Below are 25,855 nucleotides of genomic sequence, written 5' to 3'. Positions count from 1 at the left end.
AGAATAATATAAACCAAGCAAGATACAAAGGCAGTATAGTACCAACAGTCATAGACCTTGCTCTAGCAAGCATTTCACGGTCATTACTGAACATTAGCTTAGTTACTGGTTAAATTAACCTACCAACGCACACACGTCCATCCACTCCAATGGCTAAACCTGGAGGACATTCGCACCTGAATGAACCTTCTGAATTAATACAGCGCCCATTCATGCAGATACCAGGTGTCTGACATTCATCAATATCTGGGAATAATAAAGAGAACTATTAGTCAGTAAAGTACAGCCAGTGAAACACAGAACACAGAAACCAATTCAGATCTTGTGAAGATTTACAAATCCTCCTTGCTGATACAGACGCGCTCCAGAAGATCCTGTAATTCTCTAGTCTCCATGTCCCTCTCGCAGCTGAGTACCAATGAGAGTATTCAAGGTGTTGCTTATATTCTCTGGCTCCAGCGATAGATTGTCCATTTGGCACTTGAGGGGGCCTATTCCACCCTTAGTTTTTAATAGAGTTTTAGGGTTCTCCTTAATCCTACTTGTCAAGGTGATTTCATTGTCCCTTTTTGCCCACCTAAATTCTTTCCTTAAGTTTTCTCCTATTTTCCCTAACAACCTCAAGATAAATGTTTTCTATACCTGACATACACATCCTTCTTTACCCTGATCAAACCTCCACTATACTTTGTTAACTAGGGTTCCCTAAACTTAGCATTTTTGCCTGCCCTGCTCCATTTTGCCACGACTGCAAAAATATCACAATCTCATGCGTTGATCCATGATTTCAGCTCATCTGGCTTCCTGCGAGGCTCCTTGCTTTAAAGTTAGGTTAAAGTGAAGTTAAGCCTACAGACCTTCTGAAGCTTCCCTTCCTGTCTCTGCTTACTCTTCCCACAAAACTCGCCTGTTCTACTTTCTACAGCGTCAGCCTCTCTACCAGCTGCACTGTCATTTTGAGTCCAATTTTTCCTGAGATGACCTGGATCAGAAGGACCCATACAGCATTAAACTCTAATGGGCTCATGAAAGAGGAAAGAAAAATTCACTCAGAGATCCTGTGCCCAACCAGCGAGTCTATGATAAAGTCCCCGTGGAATGTGTGTGAGGAGAATCGGGCTTGGTTGTGATAACCTCTGTGGTTCAATGTTTGTCCCGAGATTCTACATGCACTACATGCTGTATCTATTAATCTGTGTAAAGCACACAAATCTATTTTTGTTGTTTCTGTATGTACAATGTATATTTTCGTCTCAGATGAACACGTGAACAATACCTTGCCCTGCATCTACAAATGTGCAGCAACACACACAGAATGCTGGACTCCATTTTGTCGGTTGAAGTGCCCATTAATCGCCGATTAAAACTTTGAGGAAGACTGAGAAATTGAGGTGAATGCAGAAGGTGAGCAAGAGTTCAGCGCCGACTACCTGCCTTTTGTATGCTGCTGGAGAAGGAATCTGTGAGCGGCCGATCACCGTGTGGCTCACTTTGGCAGGTGGGTAGGAGTCGGCATTGAGTGGTAACCCTCTCTTTCAATGATATTGTAGGATGGTATTGTGGTTGATTTTGCATTTATGGATTGGACTATTGAGTTATGGACTGTGAGCTTTTTCAGACTTATGGTTTTTTTTTAATTGCCTATTCCTTTTCTAATTTGTTGTGTGAGCGGAGTGTGTATGGGGTTTAATGTTCTGTTGTGATCTGTTAGCTTTTTTTGTGTGGTGGAGGGGTTGTCTTTTGGGGGTTGATGTCCCTGTTCCATTTTGTGTGAGGTGGAGTGTTTTGGGGTTGATGATTGGAATGCTGTTCTTTTTTGTGCGGGGGGTGGGGTTTGATGTTTCCCTCTGAACGACTTTCATGTTCTTTCTTGTTTTGTGACTATCCGGAGAAGACAAATTTCAGAGTTGTATATGGATGCATGCTTTGATAATAAATGAACCTTTTCAACTCAGAAGGTCAGGCATCATCTATGGATGGAAATAAACAGTTGATATTTCAGACTAAGATCTTTCATTTAGACTTGTCATTGATGTACACTCCATCCTGAGTCCAGATGAAGGGTCTCAGCCTGAAACATCAACTATTTATTTCCCTCCAGAGATGCTGCCTGACCTGCTGAGTTCCTCTAGCATTTTGTGTGTGTTGTTCTGGATTTCCAGCATCTGCAGAATCTCTCTTGTCTTTGTAAATGTGCAATATATTTTGTCTTGTTCACCCACACCCAACATCATTTTACACACATGCAGTTTATTTCTTTGTCCTTTGTTTCCACACCTGCAATATATTTTGTCCTACACCTACACATGTGCAATGTATTTCTGTCCTATGTTTGAACATTTGCTGCTTATTTTCAACAACGTTTGTTCATGTGCAGTAGATTATTATAGCGTGACAATGTATGTTTTCACATTGTAGATGTGAACTGTTGAATTTATACTTCACTGCAAGCTAATCATAACTTTAACAAACAAATTGGTGGTCCTGTACTAACAAGGGAAAAGCAGTACTGAAACAATTAGGACTTTGTCAGCTGGGACAAATGTGGGCAGGAAGTGGAAAATAGCTAACAACAAATACATCACCTTACACTTATCAGGTTGACTACCTATCTTTGTTAAGAGGTACTTATTATCTTTGCTATCCAACACCATTAGTTATATATAGTAATATAAGCATCTCTTTTGTTATTTGTGTTATCTTTTTAAGTGCAGCATTTTCTTACATGAAATTAGCCATACTCCTTGAAATAATTCTCAGACTCTTCAGGATGTTCTTAAATATGTTTAAGGTATTTAATCAATACAGAGCTAGTAATTTTATTTGTCCAAAGTAAATTAGGTGCAAATGCTTACCTACAGAGTAGTACCCATTAAAGAGTCTGCACAAAAGCATTACCGTAGATTCCGGATTTTAAGCCGCTACTTTTTTCCCACATTTTGAACAGCTTTGAACTTTGCGGCCAATAATCCGAAGCGGCTAATGCAAGGTTTTTTTTCATGCCGCCTCGTAAACATTTTGCCTCGTAACAGTAGACCAATAAAATTGATGAGTAGTTCACAGAGGTCCAATGAAATTGTACGATAAATCAAGCGCACTTTCACAATTAAATTATTGTAAATCAGTCATTTGTACTCACCCTCATCAACATGGAAAACACTCGAAGAAAAGCATTGTGCTGACTACTTAGTTTAAACTATATTTGTTTTCTGTACTACATCGCGGGATGCTATGACGTCACACCCGGTTTCGCCGCGTCTTGTGGGAAAATGCCGTTTGCGATGAAACGGAAAGGAGGGGGGAGCGCATTACGCGAGCGGCTTTGGATCCGAGCGAACGCTGCTTTTAAATGCCGTTTGCGATGAAACGGAAAGGAGGGGGGAGCGCATTACGCGAGCGGCTTTGGATCCGAGCGAACTCTGCTTTTAAGTTAAAGGTATCAATAACTTTTCCTGGTAGGCTGCAATATATATATTTTTTTACCAGTCGTTAGGAGATATTGGAATGTTGTTCAGTAAAGAAGTATACGCAACGTATATTTAAAAGTAGCCGCGTACGGGCACGGTTCGAAAAAAAGCATTTGCAATATGTATTTGTTTTTGTTACCATATGGATTTAATTAAAAGTTAAAAAAATCCTCACGTGTAATATCTTTCTGTGTAAATATCTCATATTACAACGTGGGACACCTGCGGCCGAAAATCCGGTGCGGCCTAAAATCCGGTGCGGCCTTTACAATTAAAAAAATGATTTTATTTCTAAAATTAGAGCCAGCGGCTAAAAATCAGGTGCGCTCTGTAGTCCGGAATCTACGGTAATTAATTTGAAAGTCCTTACCCACACAGTAACGCCCATTTGGAGCTAAGACAAAGCCATTCTTGCAGATACACTTGAAGCTACCATCTTCGTTGATACACATTCCATTCAGACACATGTTGGTAGTGGCACATTCATCGTGATCTGGGGATAAATTTGTTTTTTTTGTCAGCCTTGAGTTCTAACAGTTTACAAAACAGATACACAATCCTTGGACATCAGACATCAATATATTACAGAAGGGTCTTTGAAGAGCATAGCTTCCACTTGCATGGTAAATACTGCAACTATCTGGCAGACAGAGACAAGATGAGGATGTAATCAAAGGATGCAAGGGACACACGACAACTAAGGGACAATTACTTTAACTTCAAAGTGTCGTCGATTGTGAGCTTGTAGTTTCTATTGACTTTTAACCCGTGTTGTGAATGGCAATTGACCTTGCAAATAGGGAACTTGAACATACACAAGGTTACCAACTGGTCAAACTCATAACTGCAAGTCAATTCTGTATTAAAATGGTATTCCTGTTCACACTTCAGAACAGTGTGGGTTTCAAGGGGCCATGCTGTTCTCCTTGTGCATAAGTAAAACAAGTGTGAAACATAGAAAACCTACAGCACAATACAAGCCGTTCGGCCCACAATGCTGTGCCGAACATGTACTTACTTAGAAATTATCGAAGGTTACCCATAGCCCTCTATTTTTCTAAGCTCCATGTACCCATCTAGGAGTCTCTTAAAAGACCCTATTGTATCTGCCTCCACCACCATCGCTGGCATCCCATTCCACACACTCACCACTCTGTGTAAAAAAACTTACCCCTGACATCTCCTCTGTATCTACTTCCAAGCACCTTAAAACTGTGCCCTCTCATGTTAGCCATTTCAGCACTGGGGAAAAAGCCTCTGACTATCCACATGATTAATGCCTCTCATCATCTTATACACCTCTATCAGGTCACCTGTCATCCTCTGCCGCTCCAAGGAGAAAAAGGCTGAGTTCACTCAACCTATTCTCATAAGGCATGCTCCCCAATCCAGGCAACATCCTTGTAAATCTCCTCTGCACCCTTTTTATAGTTTCCACTTCCTTCCTGTAGTGAGGTGTCCAGAACTGAGCACAGGTGTGATTGAGGAAAGAATAAGAGTTTACAGAGTCCAGTTTATCGGTGATGACAAAAGCACCCTAGGGATTCCATTCAATCTCGCTCCTCCAGCATTCTCTAAAAGCAGTAACACTTTGGGTTTGATATCACAATACTATGGAATGAAAATGAAGATGCTAGAAAGTGCTCCACATGTCCAGCAGCATCTGTTACCACCACTTAAAATGATGTTTCATCATTTATGATACTGGATTTTGTACCACAGTCACACAGAGTACAACATGACAGTAGTATACTTTGTCATTGTTACCCCTTAATAGGATCCCAATAAGGGAACTACATTATATTCGTAGATTTTCTCATGTTCCCTTGTAGATAATCCATCGTACATCTGGTTTCTATTTAATTAATCAGACACAAAAAAGAGGCTATTCAGCCCATTGGGTACATGCCAGTTCCCAGTATAGCAATCCTGATCACTTTCCCTCATTCCTTACTTCTTTGGAATTTATCCTCCCCCCACATGTCCACTAATTCACCTCTGATTCTTTTGCTGCCTTACTTCGCATAAGGAACAATTTACAGCGGTTATTTAACACACCAGCACATCTTTGGGATGTGCGAGGAAAACACAATACCCAGCAGAATCCACATGGTTGCAGGGAGGATGTGAAGATTCTACACAGACAACCCCTGAGGTTAGGGTTTAACTCAGGTCACTAGAGCCACACCAGAATCCTGCCCCCTAGTTAATGAATGCAGAAGATTTTGGTATTATTAGTTGAAATGTGTGATTATTACCATTGCAATTTCATTCCCCCCTGTTCACTTCGAACTTCCCCTTTACTGTCACGGATGGGACATAGTGCTAACTTGGCTATGTCTTTCTTTCCTTAACTTCACATATAGACACCTTGTTATTTCCGTCAATCCATACTTTGGATGCTTTGGCAAAAAGAATAGTCGGGAAGGTTTGCAAACTGTGACATCAAATCAAAGAGTGGTGGTAAATAAAGATGTAATTAGACACTTCCATCTCCCTAGGGATGCGGAACCTATCAAAGACTAAACCGACACACAAAATGCTGGAAGAACTCAGTAGTTCAGGCAGCATCTAAGGAAGGAAATGGACAATCGACTCTTCAGGTTGAGACCCTTGATCTGGACTAACTGGACAGCACTGGATCTCAAATATCAATTGTCTTTTTCCCTCCACAGATGCTGCCTGACCCGATATTTCCTCCAGAGTCTTGTGTGTTGTTCCAGATTCAAACACCTGCAGCCTCTTGTGTCTCCAAAGACTGGACTGACATCCCCTCCTTTCCATCTACAAAGTAGTAAAGTAGATTGTAAAGGCTATGACCTTATTTGCTTGCTTGAGTCTTTGTACCTGAAGACTTCAGAAACAGTCTCTAGTTGGGTGAATTATACTTACCCATACAGTTCTTTCCATCTTCGGTGAGTTCAAACCCAGCATTGCAGATACATTGGAAACTTCCATCAGTGTTAACACATCGGGCGTTCCGACACAGAACTCCATTTTGGATACACTCGTCTATATCTAGGGAGCGAAGAAAAAGTTGGATGACACTCACTTTGACAGTGCACTTCAGTCACATGAACAGCTGGGGTGTGTGCTGCCTTTGCCCCCACTCTTCTGCACCTCTTTTTATGGCAAAGGAATACAGCAACAAAATATTGCTACAAATACAAACATTAAAACAAAGGTCTTAGATAATGAAGCCAGATGGCAGTTTTCTAGAGAAATCTGATGTGAATTGATTTGAGTTTCCTTTGAAACTGTATTCTGGTTAGGTATAATGTACAGGAAAGTTTGAACTTTGTGCTCAATAAAATACTTGAATAGGTCCATTTAATATCAGAGAATTGTGTGCACTATACATCCTGAAATCAGAATCAGGTTTATTATCACTGGCATGTGACGTGAAATTTGTAACTTAGCAGCAGCTGTTCAATGCAATAAATAATATAGAAGAAAAAACCAATAATAATAATAAACTAAATCAATTACAGTATACATATATTGAATAGATTAAAAATTGTGCAAAAACAGAAATACTATATATTTAAAAAGTGAGGTAGTGTCCAAGGGTTCAATGTGTATTTAGGAATCGGATGGCACAGGGGAAGAAGCTGTTCCTGAATCACTGAGTGTGTGCCTTCAGGCTTCTGTATCTCCTACCTGATGGTTACAGTGAGAAAAGGGCATGCCCTGGGTGCTGGAGGTCCTTAATAATGGATGCTGCCTTTCTGAGACACCGCTCCTTGAAGATGTCCGGGGTACTTTGTAGGCTAGTACCCAAGAGGGAGCCAACTAAATTTACAATCCTCTGCAGCTTCTTTTGGTCCTGTGCAGTAGCACCCCGTCCCCCCCATACCAGACAGTGATGCAGCCTGTCAGAATGCTCTCCATGGTTCATCTATAGAAGTTTTTGAGTGTATTTGTTGACATACGAAATCTCTTCAAATTCCTAATATAGTCGTTGACTTGCCTACTTTATGACTACGTCGATATGTTGGGACCAGGTTAGATCCTCAGAGATCTTGACACCCAGGAACTTGAAACTGCTCACTCTCTCCACTTCTGATCCCTCTACGAGGATTGGTATGTGTTTTTTGCGGAAGTCCACAATCAGCTCTTTCACCTTACTGACTGAGTGCCAGGTTGTTGCTGCGACACCACTCCACTAGTTGGCATATCTCACTCCTGTACACCCTCTTGTCACCACCTGAGATTCTACCAACAATGGTTGTATCATCAGAAAATTTATAGATGGTATTTGCCTAGCCACACAGTCATAGATATATAGAGAGTACAGCAGTGGGCTGAGGTGCACCAGTGTTGATCATCAGCGAGGAGGAGATGTTATCACCAATCCACACAGATTGTGGTCTTCTGGTTAGGAAGTCGAGGATCCAGTTGCAGAGGGAGGTACAGAGACCCAGGTTCTCCAACTTCTCAATCAGGATTGTGGGAATGATGGTATTAAATGCTGAGCTATAGTTGATGAACAGGATCCTGACCTAGGGTGTTTGTGTTGTCCAGATGGTCTACAGTGCAAGAAGAGCCATTGAGATTGCACCTGCGGTTGTGGCAATAGGCAATTGCAATGGGTCCAGGCTCTTCACAGACATCCACAAAAACAGACGAGTGCCCCAAAGAATGAGTGACAGTTAAAACCTTAAGACTCCAATGCCCTCCTACTCTGCCCTCCTACACACAAGCAGCAGCAAAACAATGACCCTCCCCTGCCTCAACCACTTCCACAAAAAAGCATCAACACCCTCCACCCACCAAGCAAGCAATAGCAAAGCCCCCATTAAAGCCCATTACCTGCAGTACAACAAAAACTCATTGTTCACCCAACAATTTGACACACCACAGGCTCGTTCTCTCCCTAATAAAGGGAAAAAGAGTTGGCCCCTTTCACAGCGAGAGGGGAGACATAACAAAACAACTTGCTGATTTAAAAATCTGTCGTGCCACTTTTTTCTGAGTTCTCAGCCCGGAGAACTGGTAACAGTCTTTCCTCCACCCATGAGAGAGAGAGAGAATGTAATTCAGCGAGTCCAGAGCCTCAAACAGCTGATCCGCTGTCCCCGGTATTCCATTTTCTCCCACGACGCTTCAGTCAGTATCACTGGCTTAGAATCAGATTCTATAATCTCTCCTTGCCTCAGAAGAAGGCACATCGTTCTTCACAAGTGTGCACTGTATCAAAATGTTAGATTTGTGATACCAAGGATCTGAAAGGCTGGGATTAACAGAGTTGTTGTTAAGGTCAAGAAAAGATGGTGAATCTGGCTGGTGTCTTATCTATTTACTGAACTTCCACGTTTGTGGCCATTTTGTGCTAGTACATAATGTTACTGTGCCAGCTGCCTTACCATGCCCTGTTATGGTGCTGGGCTTCAGTTCTTGCACTCCAGTTTCTGCTGGTTAATTCCTGGCTGATATTCACATGTAATTGACTCTCAGGATGTCTGTGAAAATATCATGGCTGACCGAAGGTTAGCCTGAGGTAAGTTTAAGGTGGACTTTTTAAAAAAAGTGAAATCTTTCAAAAAGTGGAGACTTCTTAATGTTCAAGTGGAATAAGGTAGAATGAAGTAATTATTGAGGGGTTGTGTTAATGGAAAACTGTCTACATCGAAATTTTCTGTAACATAAACCACATTTTCCCATTCAATTGCATGTTATAAGTGGAGATATGTTTCTAAGTTTCTCTGAAACTTAGCTTGTTTTTCGATGATAACAAGATGATCCAGCACTTTTAAATAACAGCTGAAGCTAACTTTAGACTTGGGCAATGGACAAAACTCATGTGAAAGAAACAATAAATTCTGACAACTTGAACTCTTAGACACTCAATACTGTGGTGCAATAAGATTTGATATGACACCAACACATCAATTAGGTTGGCAGTTACAGCCGAGTCACTCCTTTGGTACTCCTTCTCTTGTCTGAGGACATGTGATCATACGTCTCCAAGTGCAATGCTCCTACACTCTTTGTCTGCAAGGCCTTTTCTCTGACATGCAATGCTTATAGTTTTGGAACAGGGAAAAGGATCGGATTTGAGGATTCAGATTCATGGTGGTGTAGAATGAGTTTGGGAGATAATGAACTAAAATGTGGTGCAGTAAAATTCAAAGTTCGAAGTAGATTTATTATCAAAGAATGTATATGTTACCAAATACTACCTTGAGATTCATTTTCATGCAGGCATTACAGGAAAAAGGAAATACAATAGAATTTACATAAAACTATAAACAACAAAGATTCACAAAAAACCAATGTGTAAAAGAAGACAAATCATGCAAAAAGTAAATAAATAAAACTAAGTTGTAGTGCCCTTGAAAATGAGTCTTTAAGTTGTGGATTACCAAAGGCAAGGATTACTTTAATGAGGTGGCCTTGGGTATAGCAGCTGTCCTAAACAGTGTGTCAGAGAAAATGCAGTGACATCATATGCAAATCTTATTGCCCCATGGTATTGAGTGACTAAAAATACAAAGTGACAAAATTTATTGGTTTTTTTTGCATTTTTGTGTTGATTTATTTATATTTTTCTCTCCATCAATTCCATAAGAATTTTATTCTGTATCTCAAATCTTTGAGCAGCGATTTGTGAAGTGTGAACTTCCATTATCTGAACGGCTGTAATGTGGAGGTCACCTGTCCTAGCTTTTCTGGTTTAACAAGAGATATTGCTTTCAGAAATATTTACGCACGATGTTCAGTTTGCATGTCAATATCCATTCTTAAAATTACAGATTGGAAAAAGAACACTTTGTTTTCAGAATAAACAGGCTTTGATGACATTACTTCAGGCATGGTACTGTGATGTTATATATGCTCATTGTTAAATGGTGTCACAGCAGAGGAACATCCCCATGGGGGGACATTGGTAATGATCTTTTGACCCATCTCCAAGGTACACAAGATAACTTTTGTTTTCTGAGGGGTGACTGGAATGGACATAAAGATGCCAACAAGAAGACTCAGACTCCTCAAGGAAACTTCAGGATGGCCTGTTGTGATTTTACACTAAAACTGTGTGCCGAGAGAGTTTCCTACTGGAGCTGTCAGAGGCAGCATAAAGGACCTATAAAACTTACAATCCAACAGAGCCTTGAAACTAAGACCTGTGCTTCGGCATAATCTGACGGGAAGTGTGGGCAGCAGCAACGCTCACCAGTGGTGACTGTGTAACTCACAAAGCTCCAGAGCTTCCTATTATGCTAGAATTCTTTAGAGGACTCTTATTGGCAGCCAAGTTTCCATCTCAATCAAACCATAAAGGGAATAGTGAGGCTCCTATGGCATATGACAGAGTGCATTTAGGGAACTCTGTAGGCAACAGTGAAACTTGAATGGATATCGTGTCAGAGCTCTCCATTTTGCCTCCAGTCACTGGTAGCCTAGTTCAGGCAGATACTACAGACATTGCAGGCCAACCATCTGTTTAGATTTCTAACTCAAATGGAACAGCATTCGTGAAATTTATCTTCATGTAGGCAACACACACTGCAGTGGCAAGAAACTCAAAATGGTGAGAATCCTGAGCGAGTTTGCCACAATTAATATTTGATACATTGAATATCCTCTCTGAGCCAATTGGGAGGAGTCTGTTTAATTATTGGGCATCAATACAGGGTAGTTACAGTGAGCCTGTATTTTCTGTGCCTGCGTGATGAATGTCTGGCCATTCAGTCCTGCACTCTGGGATTTCATCCTAAACCTCTTCTGCTCTTTGTAAGTTATTCCTTTAATGCTAGTTTCTCTGACCAAGCTCTTATTTGCTGTCTAGATAGCTCCTTGTTTGGCTTGGTGTTGGATTTTCGTCTGATAACACTGCTGCAAAACGGAGAAAGGATTCCTGTTATGTAAACACAAGTTGTAAGTGAAATGGGACGCTCATTTTGTATGTGGCAGCAGAGATGTAGCCCAAAAAGTAATTTTAAAATTGTTCTGAGAATTATTATTGCTGAATAGTAAGGTATATTACTTTTCAGTTAATACCAAGACAGATAAGGAGTGACTGAGTAACAAGGGCAAACAGAATGCATTACTCAGTGGATTTACAGAGCAGGCAAAGAGGTTAAGATTCTGTCCTCCAGGGATACACTCACCAATGCAGGACTGCTTTGTAGCAGTACTCTGGAAACCCTCATGACACTTGCAGTGGTAGCCACCAGGAGTATTAAAACAGTCACTATTCACACACGGACTGCTGAAGCATTCATCGACATCTGAGGAGGAGGAAACACAAAATACTCAAATGTTGAAACTATCTGGTTGCCCCAGATGAGGGAACACAACGGAAAGAAAACCCAAGACTCTCTAATTCCTGAGACCAACTACACAATAATTAAGACAAGTTTCTGTACGGTGGTGACCCAGTTGATTAGAGGCTGAACAGACAATTCCCTCAGAGCTGGAGCCTCATGTGGTGAGCCACATATTGCTGTGGTTACAGTGCAACTTCTAACCATTATTCAGCCATTTTATCTAATTAGCTCAGAGTTCTCCACTTTCAGGTATGTGATCTGCAACATAATTATGCTGATTCCTTATTAACAAGCAGGGCTACTTCAATTGAAGTTTAGCAGTATAGATCATTTGGTTTAATGCTTTCACAATTCATACTGTTCACCTGCCTATTTTCTATCCCCTTAATTTAGGGGTCTTTAAGTTTGATTATAATACCGGGATGAGTGATCTCAGTGTTCTGATTAAGTACAAATCTACTTTTGGAAGAAGGAAAGAAGAAAGGGAAATGGGCAATAATCTTATTCTTCATTTTGTCCATATAATCGGCCCTTCTTATCCGGGAGGGATTGGTTCCGGGACCCCTCGTGGATCCCAAAATTTGCGGATGCTCAAGTCCTTCATTCAACCAGTCTCAATGCAGTGGACCTTAGGACTCAGCGGAACCCAAGACCTTATTTAACCTGTTTCAGTGCTGTGGACATTAGGGCCCAGCAGCAGAGATCTGAATCCGCAGTGTTTCTGTTCACGAAAATAATCACAATAACGATTGAAAATAAAGTGGAAATAATAAAGCGATCGGAAAGAGGTGAAATGCTATCGGTCATTGGAAAAGCATTAGGCTACCTCGGTCAATGATTGGAACAATTTTAAAGGATAAAGTGAGAAAGGCTCTGCCCTGATGAAAGCTACAATTATTACTAAGCAATGCAGTGGTTTAACTAAAAACACAAAATGCTGGCAGAACTCAGCAGGCCAGACAGCATCTATGGGAGGAGGTAGTGACAACGTTTCGGGCCAAAACCCTTCATCAGGAGTCCCGAAACGTCATCACTACCTTCTCCCACAGATGCTGTCTGGCCTGCCGAGTTCTGCCAGCATTTTGTGTTTTTAGTTATCTCCAGCATCTGCAGATTCACTCGTGTTGCAGTGGCTTAATTATTGGGTTTTGGATTTTTGATCCTCCACATCAATCCAGCACGGTGGAGAGCGCACTCGATAGCGATCTGTCACTAGATCGAACTCGGGAACTTCCGTTCCTGAGCCCGGTGCTGAAACATACGTTCTTAAGTGCTTTATATGCATAGAAAGGTAAAATATATACTATATAATAAGACAAACGTTTGACTAACTGACGCTAAATTATACCGGATGTACCTGTTCCGACTTACTTAGTAAGAGAACTTCCGATTTTTTTCGATCCCGATCCACGATAACCCATGCACATCCTCCCGTATACTTTAAATCATCTCCAGATTACTTATAATATCTAATACAATGTAAATGCTATGTAAAATAGTTGTTATATTGCATTGTTTAGGGAATAAAGACAAGAAAAAAAGTCTGTACATGCTCGAACATCAAGTACTGGAAGAGCACTTCTGGGTTTTCGCGATTGGTTGAATTCGCGGATGCGGAATTCGCAGATAAGGAGGGCCGACTACATATTGCCTCTCCTACCTTAGGTTCCACGACCGACAAATAATCTCGTCCACAGTCTATACAAGATGTCCTTTATCATATTCTCTAGTTTACTGCCTGTTTCTTCCTACTTTATGCACTCTACCAAATTGTGGATCCAAGTTCACCAACAGAATTATCTCCCAGAGATCTTAAGAACATAAGTAGCAATAACCTATCATCTCCAGGTGAGCTCAGTGCTGTCTTTACACTCTTTGACTGGGAGAACTATAACACACACTAAGCACCCACATCTCAGGATGACCCTATAATTTCAGTCTCAAGGCAAACTTCAAGAAGGTGGATACATGATCCAGACAGCCTATCTAGTCAAGTGCTAAAGATATGCATTGACCAACTGGCTGAAGTATTTACAGATATATTCAGCCTCTTACTTCTGCATCTAGGATTTACACCTGTTACAAAAGAGCACCTATTATAACAGTGCCCAAAGACAGCATGGTGAACTGCCTCACTGACTACTGTCAGGTGCACCTATATCGACCATAACAAAGTATTTCGAGAGATTGGCTGTGGTGTGAATCAAGCTTCAAGACCTGGGCCTCTGTACCTGCCTTTGCAACTGAATCATTGGCAGACCTCAGCCAGCGAGGAATGTTAACACCATCTTCTCCTTGTTGAACATCAACACAGGTGCACCTCAAGGCTCTGTGCTTAGTCCCCTCCTCTACTCCTTATAAACACATGATTGTGCCACACTCCAAAGCCATTACAATTTCTCCAATGAAGCCACTGTTTGACAAATCATAGGGTTGTAAGCATACAGGAGCGAGATGAGATGCCTGGTTGAGTAGCACTGCAACAGCAACCAATTGGTCAAGTTTAGTAAAACTGAAGAACTGATGGTTGAATTTCAAGAAGGGGAAGGAGGCTGGATCAATATGAAGAGAGTCAGTAGTTATTATTCCTGGATGTTAACCTGTCCTGGGCTCAGCATATTGATACAACCATAAGGAAAGCCTCCAATGTCTTTACTTTCTTAGCAGGTTAAGGAGGTTCAGCTTGTCATCAAGCACCCAACAAACTTCTGCAGATGAACTGTTTGAAGTATCCTGACTGGTTGCATCTTGGTCTGCTGGTAATTCAAATGCACAAGAACACAAGAAACTGCAGAGACTAGTAGTTCATCAGAGGCACATTGCTCCCTACCAGTGGTAGGACTTACAGGAGGCACTACCATCCATCAAAGATCCGCACCAGCCTAGCCATGCCATTTCTTTTTGCTCTACCATCAGGCAGGAGGTACAGAGGCCTGGAGTCCCAGACTACAAGGTATAAGAACAGCTAGTTCCCATTCAACAGGATGCTGGTGAGGCTACACTTTGAGCATTTTGCTCAGTTTTTGTCACCCTGCTATAGGAAAGATGTTATAAACTGGACAGAGTGTAGAGAAAATTTACAAGGATGCTGCTAGGACTTGTACAGTTGGACAGACAAAGACTTTATTCCTTAGAGCATATGAGACTAAGAGGTAAACACAAAGTACACTGCAGATGCTGTGTCCTAATGAAGGGTCTCAAGCCCAAAACATTGACTGCTTGTTTCCTCGGATGCTGCCCGACCTGCTGAGTTCCTCCATGTTTTTACATGTTGATGAGTATAGAAGTGTATAAAATCACTATGAAGGCCACAGATGGGTTAAATGCATTCAGCCTTTTCCCCAGAGGGAATAGGTTTAAAGTGAGAGGGAAAGATTTAAGAAGAACCTTAGGGCAACTTTTACTTTTACACAAAGGGTGATATCTGCTGTATGTCAAATCAGCTACCAGAGGATGTGGTTGAAGCAGGTACAGTAACAACTTTTGAAAGACAGTTGTACAGGTACCTGGACTGGAAAATCTTAGAAGGTTATGGGACAAACAGTGGTAAATGGGACTAATTCAAATGGGACATATTGGTTGCCATGGACCAGTCTGTCTGGCACTTCTTTGTCCACCAGTACTACCTCCCTGGAGTCATTCCATGCTGTATGACTATGACTAGCTATTCAGTTGTTGAACCAACCGGCAAACCCCTAATCACTACGGTTTAACAACACCATGAACACTTTAACCCCTCTGCACTACAATGGTATTTCTTTTTTTGTTCTAAGTGTGTTTTTATTGCAAAGATTCTGTATAATTTATATTTAATGTTTCCTTGTGAACTCTGCTTATATATTGCTAATGTGCCTGTGATGCTACTGTAAGTTTTGCAACTGTGAGCATAGGTACCTGTTTTTATGACAATAGACTGCTCTTTGACTTAATATGCTTTATGCCAATTCAACCTGGCTTCTAGCCTCATAGAGCAAGTATACTCTTCCCTATTACAGACTGCACCTCATCCAATTAGTTTCCTTATGCAATCTACAATCAATCCCAATTACCCAAATGTCTTATTTTCCACCAATGGCTTTTTGTTAAGTTCAGAACTTAGTCTATCACAGATTTCAACATCCTTGCTCCAGTGGAAGGTCTAGAAGGGGGGAAAAGTACTCACAGGGAGTAAAAGCAGAGAGAAATTACAGTCACTTGAAAAGTTTACCAGACAAACTGAATCTCTGGAGAGATAGTTCAACTTAAAGCTTTCTGCCCCTCGAAGGAATTCACACCATTCTCACATTTCTGGCAATCTGATATCTAGATAATATTGCTTTGTGAATGTTTTTGAATAGCTATATCTTACAGAAAACTTAGGGAGGAATTTATGTGTGTTGGTAAAATTTATAAACAGAGAACATGAGGGCTTCACAGTTTCCAGCCCCATTATGCATGCAATCCCCACACACTACACAGGCATGTCCATGAGCACACACACATTCTACAGTTCCCACAAACTCTTGGTGCATGTTACAGCCTCACACACATTGGCATCTATACATGTAATGGAGGCATGCAACCCCAGACTGAACATTATATCACTGCACTATCACTCACAGACGTGCCCTGCACAAGCATACCCTGACATATATAGGGAGAGGACCCAGTGGGAGGAACGTGTGGAATCAAATAAGGGAAGTGAGGTGGGCAGATTGGAACAGCAGGAGGGCCCCCTATTGTTTCCACCTACCTACCACTTCACCTCCCCTGGCAAAACACACAAAATACTGGAGGAACTCAGCAAGTCAGGCAGCACCTATGGAAATGAATAAACAGTCAACGTTTCGGGCCGAGACTCTGAGTTTGTGACCCCCATCTCCCTTATTTGGTTCCACGCACCACCTTCCTTTCCTATCAGATACCATCATCTACAGCCACTGGTTGCTTCTACCCATCTCCTGCCAAAATCTGTCACTATTTTCACATTTCCCTCCTCAATCTACAAATGACCCCTCCTCACTTGAATTGACCTTTCACTTGCCAACTCCTGCTCCACCTTTGCTCTCATTCCTCAATACGAACTGTCTGTCCGAAGTGTTGACTGTCCATTTCCCTCCACAGATGCTGCCTGACCCACTGAGTTCCTCCAGCAGTTTTTCCTTTTTGCTACAGATTCCAACAACTGCAGTCTTGTCTCCACTTATTTTTGCTATGATGTTTATAAGGGAGATTTAAAAGGATTATTTAATGCAGGTCCGATAGGATTCCTGGCTCACATTTGCACTATGCAAGCGCAGAACTTCTATAGTTTCATTTTTTAATTCACCATGTTTTCTCTATAAACCTTTTTGACTACAATCTGGCATAGCCAAAATAACAATCCACTCAGGGTAACAATCAACATAGGGAATGTTTAGCCCATTGTGACATTGCAGGTTCTTTGGCAAACTATTAAATCAACCCCAAGTCCTGCACTTTTCCAATAAGTCTGCAATTTTATCCTTTTCTGACTTGACCATTATCCTCAAGGGATCCTGCAGCCTAAAAACGTAGGTGGCTAGATCATTCTCAATGTTCACATTTGCAAAGTGGGCAGCCAATTATATTAATTATATAGCAATTAAAATCATTGGAAGTCAGATGGAACTTATAAAAATGTTTAAGTAAAAAAGATCTGAGTTCCTTTTGTTCATTGAAGAGTACAATCTCTATGCCATGCTCTTGACTACAGAACAGGAAATTCCAATCAGGCTGGTTTTGATTACGACTGTTGTCTGAAAGGATGAACAGATTAGCACGTGTTCTGGGGTTGGTAATTTAATATCACCCAGAATATGAACAGGATCAAGCTCGTCAGCAGTATAAACCCTGGGAGATTTCAACATCCTGGCCAGGCTAAGGCTAGCCTCTAAGGAAAGAAAGAATAAACAAAGAGAACAAAGTGAATTGAAATTACAGCCACTTCAGAGGTCCTAACAGACAGAGAGCATATTGCTGTGTGTTTGCACAATTGCCAAATGAGGTCATTATTCTGCATTTTCTTTGTGGCCTGTATTAGACACCACACTATAGATGGACATGACTTGTCCACAGATGAAGCATAGGCAACTGTACCCCGGCCAAGTCAGCATCAGGAACACTCCTCACCATCTTAAACCAATACTCGACCCCAAACACAGTCAAGACGGAGGATACTGTACCCTAATATCAGTCAATAGATGGGGTACTGTGTGCGAACAGACAGAGATAAGAAAATCTGTAGATGCTGGAAATCTAAGCAACACACACAAAATGCTGTAAGAACTCAGCAGGTCAGGCAGCATCTATGGAAAAGAGTAAACTGTCAACATTTCTGGCCAAGACCTTTCAGCAGGGCTGTTTTCTCAAACAATCAAACATGTCTTAGTTTGTGGAAACAGTGATAGTTTACTCTACCAACTACCACTCCTCTCATTGCACTTCCCCATGCAACCGCAGGAGATGCAATATTTGCCACTTTACCTCTTCCCTTCTTCTTGATCTGAAACATGACTGTTACAGATGCTGCCCAATTCTCTGGCTTCCTCTAACATCTTGCTTATTGCTCGAAACTCCAGCATCTGCAGTCACCTGTGCCCTCAAACATTCCTTCTAGGCGAAGCAACAACTCACTCCTACTTCCTCCAGTTTGGTATACTGCATTCAGTGCTTAACCCCAATGTTAACTCACTCTCTCTGCAGATGCTACCTGACACTGAGTTTCTTTTATTTCTGATTTTTAGTACTTGCATTTTTTTTTTGCCTTTGGCTCAGGACATTACATCCCAATTATAATTAATGGTTTAGATACCGAACCCCCAACTATCGTCAGAGCCTTGGATGCTGAATTCCAGCCATAGTCAGTTCCCCCAGATACTGAATTCCAGCTATAGTGACTTGAATACTGCATCCAACTCATGGTCTAAACTTCAGGTACTGAACCCCAGCCATAATCAGATTCTCAGATAATGAATCCCAGCCACAGTCCGAACCCTGGATATTGAATTCTTGCCATAGTCAGGGAGCTGTGCAGAATAATTAGAACCAAGTATCTTCATCTCCTTAGGAACATGTGAAAGAAATGGAGATGAAATAAAACACCACACTGCAAAACACCCTTCTCTAATATTGTGTTAATTAAGCAAATAGTGTCCAAACTCACCAATACACTCCCCACGTACATCCTGCTTGAAACCCATGTTACATTCGCAGCGGTAACTGGATGGAGTTGGAATACAACGTCCATTCAGGCACAGGTTGGTGTAGTGTTTACAGACATCAGTGGTCTGATTCAAGGTGGCCGTACCTGAAAAGAATAAAAACAGAATTTAAATTTTTGAGAGTTTGTTTGCATATTTCTACAAAATGGCCTTAAAGCTCCAATGACTAGGTAACAATGGAAATATTTAATATTCCCTGACAGTCCAAAAATTTAAACACATATAACCTTTCCAGGGGCCCAAGACTACCATGTACTATTTGGAGTCTTTACGCTATGTACACTGTTCTGGAGCCAATGTGATGTGACACATGGATGCACACTTCCAAAAATCATTTCAAATTCAACATTAGTCAAAGCTTAAATAAGAGTTCAGCTATCCTTGACTGTGGTTGAAGAACTATGTCCCATAAATAACTACATAAAAAAACTGAAGTTTTCATGCCAGTGGAAGCTGTCCATCACCATACAATACAATTAACATTGCCAACTTGGACTGCTTCATTGCTTAACCTCTCATATATGCACTGAGCGACTGGAAAGAAATCCATCAATGATATTTACAAAGGTCATCACTATGTACAGATTATTTACAAAGTTATTTCTACTGGCTGTAGGAGTCATTCTTCAAGTGTTTTCCTTTGCTGTTTAAAGCTGCAAAAGCCAACAGCTTTTGGTGTGGTAAAACTGACTATTTCAAGTCCACTGTGTATCATTACCAGTCATTGCCTTCATGGAGAAGATTCAAGATTGTCTAATTTTTTTCAAGATTTTTTTTTAAACATAGTACAGAGCATAGAACATAGAATAGTACAGCACATTACAGGCCCTTCGGCCCACAATGTTGTGCCAACCCTCAAAGCCTGCCTCCCATATAACCCCCCACCTTAAATTCCTCCATATACCTGTCTAGCAGTCTCTTAAACTTCACTAGTGTATCTGCCTCCACTACTAACTCACGCAGAGCATTCCATGCACCAACCACTCTGAGTAAAAACCTTCCTCTAATATCCCCCTTGAACTTCCCTCCCCTTACCTTAAATCCATGTCCTCTTGTACTGAGCAGTGGTGCCCTGGGGAAGAGGCACTGGCTGTCCACTCTATCTATTCCTCTTAATATCTTGTACACCTCTATCATGTCTCCTCTCATCCTCCTTCTCTCCAAAGAGTAAAGCCCTAGCTCCCTTAATCTCTGATCATAATCCATACTCTCTAAACCAGGCAGCATCCTGGTAAATCTCCTCTGTACCCTTTCCAATGCTTCCACATCCTTCCTATAGTGAGGAAACTAGAACTGGACACAGTACTCCAAGTGTGGCCTAACCAGAGTTTAATAGAGCTGCATCATTACATCGCGACTCTTAAACTCTATCCTTAGACTTATGAAAGCTAACACCCCATAAGGTTTCTTAACTACCCTATCTACCTGTGAGGCAACTTTCAGGGATCTGTGGACATATTCCCCTAGATCCCTGCTCCTCCACACTACCAAGTATCCTGCCATTTACTTTGTACTCTGCCTTGGAGTTTGTCCTTCCAAAGTGTACCACCTCACACTTCTCCGGGTTGAACTCTATCTGCCACTTTTCAGCCCACTTCTGCATCTTATCAATGTCTCTCTGCAATCTTCGACAATCCTCTACACTATCTACAACACCACCAACCTTTGTGTCATCTGCAAACTTGCCAAACCACCCTTCTACCCCCACATCCAGGTCATTAATAAAAATCATGAAAAGTAGAAGTCCCAGAACAGATCCTTGTGGGACACCACTAGTCACAACCCTTCAATCTGAATGTACTCCCTCCACCACAACCCTCTGCCTTCTGCAGGCAAGCCAATTCTGAATCCATCTGGCCAAACTTCCCTAGATCCCATGCGTTCTGACTTTCTGAATAAGACTACCGTATGGAACCTTGTCAAATGCCTTACTAAAATCCATGTAGATCACATCCACCACAATACCCTCATCTATATGCCTGGTCACCTCCTCAAAGAACTCTATCAGGCTTGTTAGACACGATCTGCCCTTCACAAAGCCATGCCGACTGTCCCTGATCAGACCATGATTTTCTAAATGCCCATAGATCCTATCTCTAAGAATCTTTTCCAACAGCTTTCCCACCACAGACGCAAGGCTCACTGGTCTATAATTACCTGGACTATCCTTACTACCTTTTTTGAACAAGGGGACAACATTTGCCTCCCTCCAATCCTCCGGTACCATTCCTGTGGACAACGAGGAAACGAGGATTCAAGAATGAGCAAAGGAGACAGGAGCTAGGGCAGCTACAAATAGGAAGAGCAGAGTATGAATTCTCAGAAGAAGACCTAATTATCCATGTTGCTCAGGAAGAAATTCTCCTACTTAACTTAAACTCTCAACTAGGAACAACAAGTGAGAAGTCAGTGATTCAATAGGGATGTCTTCACTAAAATCCAAAATTTGGTACAGAAACAAAGTTCCCTCAGAGCAGGGCAAGAATAACATTACTAGAGGATGGGGTTGGAGGTATTTGTAATATGTTAGGGTTCACCATCCTCTGTTACATATAAAGGTCACTAACTCCTACTGATTAAACAAAACCATATGCTTATCATAGACTCTCTATGGTATCTGCCTCCACCAACACCCTGGGAGCATATTCCAGACATCCAGCACATGTGTCCTGCATGGCTCCTTTGAACTTCCCACCTTTTTCCTAGCATACACTCGACATTTTGATCTGCATATATAAAATACCATTTTGTATACTCGATTTATGCCTCATATCTTTTATAAGCTTCTTTCAGGTCTCCTCTCAGCCCCTGCTGCTCCAGAGAAGACAACCCAAGTTTGTCCAACTTCACCTTATAGAACATGCCCTGTAATCCAGGCAGCGTCCTGGTAAACCTCTTCTGTAACCTCTCAAAAGCCTCCACATCCTTCCTATAATAGGTGGCCTGAACTGAAGACAAAACTCTGGATGCGGTCTATCCAGAACTTTATGAAGTCTGGCTTATGTATGACCTACATACATATAGGTAACATGCACACAATCTAAGACAGGTTATCACACTTCTACATGCTGGTAGTCTGGTCAGTTACACAAGAAGTAATGTTCCCTCTTCCTAGACCACTCCCTAGAAGCCTGATGGTACTTAACACAGAGACGGTCAAGTTTTAGTGGTAGACTACTGTCTACTGCATAGCCTCAGCTTCGTGAGGGGCAGTGCTTGTTACCTGCTGAGAAAAATGAAGAGAAGGAGGAAGAAAGCAATCTATACAATCCTTTCTAATTCTGGAATACCCATGAAGAACTACCTTAAGTATGATGCAGGTAACAAGTAAGGTCACTGTTACTCACCACAACCCAAAAATTAAAACAAACAAAATAAGCATTTTTATTAAGTTTGGGTGCAATAAAGTAGGAGGTTACTTTATTGGACTTGCAATTCTTCGGCCTGAATTTAATATTCTTGAGTCATACATTCTATTCCACAATTCTGGCTGGGGATTTAAATTACCGTAGATGTTGGATTATAAGCCGCTACTTTTTTCCCACATTTTGAACAGCTTTGAACTCTGCGGCCTTTAATACGGTGCGGCTAATGCATTATTTTTTTCATGCCGCCAAAAACATTTTGCCTCGTAACAGTAGACCAATAAAATTGATGAGTAGTTCACAGAGGTCCAATGAAATTGTACGATAAATCAAGCGCACTTTCACAATTAAATTATTGTAAATCAGTCATTTGTACTCACCCTCATCAACATGGAAAACACTCGAAGAAAAGCATTGTGCTGCCTTTATGGCAGTTATTTAGTTTATAATATTTTCGCTTAGTAATTCATTTGTTAGTTAAAGTTAGAAGTGTTTTAACTATATTTGTTTTCTGTACTACATCGCGGGATGCTATGACGTCACACCCGGTTTCGCCGTGTCTTGTGGGAAAAATGCCGGTTTGCGATAAATGGGACGGCGGGGGGGGAGCGGCATTACGCGAGCGGCTTTGGATCTGAGCGAACGCTGCTTTTAAGTTAAAGGCGATCAATAACTTTTCCTGGTAGGCTGCAGTATATATATTTTTTACCAGTCGTTAGGAGATATTGGAATGTTGTTCAGTAAAAAAGTATACGCAACGTATATTTAAAAGTAGCCGCGTTACAGGCACGGTTCGAAAAAAAGCATTTGCAATATGTATTTGTTTATGTTACCATATGGATTTAATTAAAAGTAAAAAAATCCTCACGTGTAATATCTTTCTGTGTAAATATCTCATATTACAACGTGGGACACCTGCGGCCGAAAATCCGGTGCGGCCTAAAATCCGGTGCGGCCTGTACAAGTAAAAAATTGATTTTCTTTCTAAAATTAGAGCCAGCGGCTTTTAATCAGGTGCGCTCTGTAGTCCGGAATCTACGGTATATGATTTGATTAAATTTTAAATTTGAAAATAAAAATCACTGGTATCAAAATGATTACTTTGAAAGACAGAACTGCAGCAAAAGCCCATCTGGTTAAATACTGTGCAAAAATGAAGGAAATCTCTGATCTTTATCTGATCTGACCTTCATATAACTGCTATTCAATTGTATGAAATCACCACATAAAAGTTTAAGAGTGAAACCACACAGACCACATAGGAGCAACCTCAAGCAGCAAGTGTCATCCAGCCCAAATGATTCTGCGATCTCCTTTTTGCTGAAGTCTGAAAAAGCTGCCAGAAGTAGGAGAGCTGAGCCACAGCCTTATGAAGTCAGACTTGTTAGCCAAGACCTAGAAGTCTATTTCATTATCACTTGGTTTGACCTTTCCTGTAGAACAGACTCAATGAGAGTAATGTATGTTCATGGCTAATTACTCCTTAGAAAGCTCAACATTGGTTATGAAATTTCCTGATCCACCTCTACAACTGCCTTCCATTTCAAGCGTCATTTCCACTGAGGCTGCTTCAACGTTCATCGTCTAGACTGCTGCATGATGATTAAGTTGAGCAAGTCTGAAGGAAAGTGCTGCAAGACCGTACCTGTGCCAAGTGAAAGAACCAACACGGGGAAAAAATCTACTCGACTTCTGCCTCACCAAAATATCTGGTGCTGATGTATCTGTCTGTGGTTTAACTGGCCAGAATGACTATTGCACAATCCCTGTGGAACCAAAATCATTTTCTTGCCCTTCCATCATGCGCTTGTTGGTTGAGGTCAATCCTATGTGGTCTGTGTGATTTCACTCTTAAACTGCGCTAAATGAAAAATTTCAGAACAGACATGGCAGTTCAAAACTGGACATACATGAGACTTGAGGAGTAGCCACAGAGCTGGTTTTCACCTCCTGGCCTGGCATATTCATTATTCTATCATCACCGTTAAACCAGAGGACTAACCCTTGCCTAATGAGTTGTGCAAAGAACAACAGACAGTGCAAAGGCTAGCAAAAAGTAAATAAATACCAGTGGATTTGGTGCATGCTTAGCTGTGGAAGCTTCTCACATCTCATGGGTTAGATTAAAACACTGCATTCTTGAATAATAGATGGAGCAGACTCCCTCAACGTGCCCATTCTTATTGAATATGAAAGAGAAGCCTAAAGCATTTGCAATCATCTTCAGCAAGAAATGATGAATAGATTATCCATATTGATTTCCACTTGAGGTCCCCAAATGTTTTTTCAATTTAATTCACTCCATGTGTTATCAAGAAATGAATGACAGCATGATACAGCAAAAGGTATAGGAACAGACAGCATCCCAGATGTGGTGCTGAAAACTTTGTCTCCAGAACTTGTAGGAGCTCTGTCCAAGCCATTCCAGTACAGCTACAGCAAAGGCACATACCTGCTAATGCCCATAAGAAGGCATTTCCAGTTGAATTGATTGCTATATCAGCAAACTACTATCACTCTTTAACAAAGTAATGAAGGGAGTCACTGGCATTGCTATTAAGGACTATGTATAACGTGCTCTGTTAAGATTATTTGCCTTCAGAACTAAGTGTAGTCTTGGTAACTGGTTCTACTACCCTTGAACCAGAATGGCATTAAAGAGCCTCAGTAAAAGTAAAACTAATGGAATCGCACTCTCCACTGGCTGAAGTCATGCTTGGTATCAAAATAGTTGTAGTTAGTGGAAACCCGTCGCCTTAAATCCAGGTTATTGCTGAGATTCTTCAAACTAGTGTCCAGCCTAGTCATATTCTGATTCTTGAGCAATGGCCATCATTCCGTCACTGTGATAAAATATTCTCAAACTGCGTTAAAAATACTGCCCGAAAATATTGGAGAAACTTTATAGCCTCCAGGAAAAGCTGGCACTTGATGAGCTGGCACTTTTATGAATGAGTTGGCACTTCTCACTGGCTTGCTGCTTGCAGGCACGATCACCTTCACTAACTGAAGATTTGTGAATGAAAGTGAAAGTTGTGCAGTCATCAGCAGGCAGTGCTATTTCTATCCTGCGATAAATAGAGGGTCATTGATGAAAGAGCTAAATATAGCGGGGTTTAAGACGCTATTCTGAGAAACTCCTGCAGTCATATCCTGGGGCTAGGATGAAAGATCTTCAACAATCACAGCCATTTCCCCTTGCTTGAGGTATGATTCCAGCCAACGGAGTGTTATCTGATTGTAGTCCACGTTAGCAAACTTGCCAAGGCTTCCTCTGCAGCACCTCCCAAATCATGAATCTCTCTAAAGGACAACTCACGATAGATTCAATGGAACACCACAATCTTCAAGTTCCCCAAAGATTACACACTGACACTCCCTTACTGACAGCACTCTGGAAGTACCTTCATCAGTGCTCTATGGCCAATAATGGACACTGAATATTGGCCTTTCTAGTGATGCTCACTTCCCATGCATTAGAAAAAAATGCACGGATTTTGAATGAGATCATGCTTTAATTCATAAAAAAT

At 41.3% G+C, this 25,855-nt stretch overlaps 1 protein-coding gene across 2 annotated transcripts in view; it reads right to left on the bottom strand.

Annotated features, from left to right (window-relative positions):
• fbn2b (fibrillin 2b) overlaps positions 1-25,855 on the bottom strand; it is a 269,685-nt gene that overhangs the window by 80,683 nt on the left and 163,147 nt on the right. For both annotated transcript variants that reach the window (XM_073068631.1, XM_073068632.1), the window contains exons 12-16: positions 18,903-19,046; positions 11,582-11,701; positions 6,360-6,485; positions 3,838-3,960; positions 124-246 (exon numbers count right to left, since the gene is read on the bottom strand). In XM_073068631.1, coding sequence (XP_072924732.1) covers positions 124-246; positions 3,838-3,960; positions 6,360-6,485; positions 11,582-11,701; positions 18,903-19,046 — 636 coding nt within the window. The remainder of the gene's footprint in view (positions 1-123; positions 247-3,837; positions 3,961-6,359; positions 6,486-11,581; positions 11,702-18,902; positions 19,047-25,855) is intronic.

The sequence above is a fragment of the Hemitrygon akajei genome, chromosome 16 (assembly GCF_048418815.1).
Source record: "Hemitrygon akajei chromosome 16, sHemAka1.3, whole genome shotgun sequence".
NCBI lineage: Eukaryota > Metazoa > Chordata > Chondrichthyes > Myliobatiformes > Dasyatidae > Hemitrygon > Hemitrygon akajei.
This window is presented reverse-complemented; position numbering and strand designations above follow the sequence as displayed.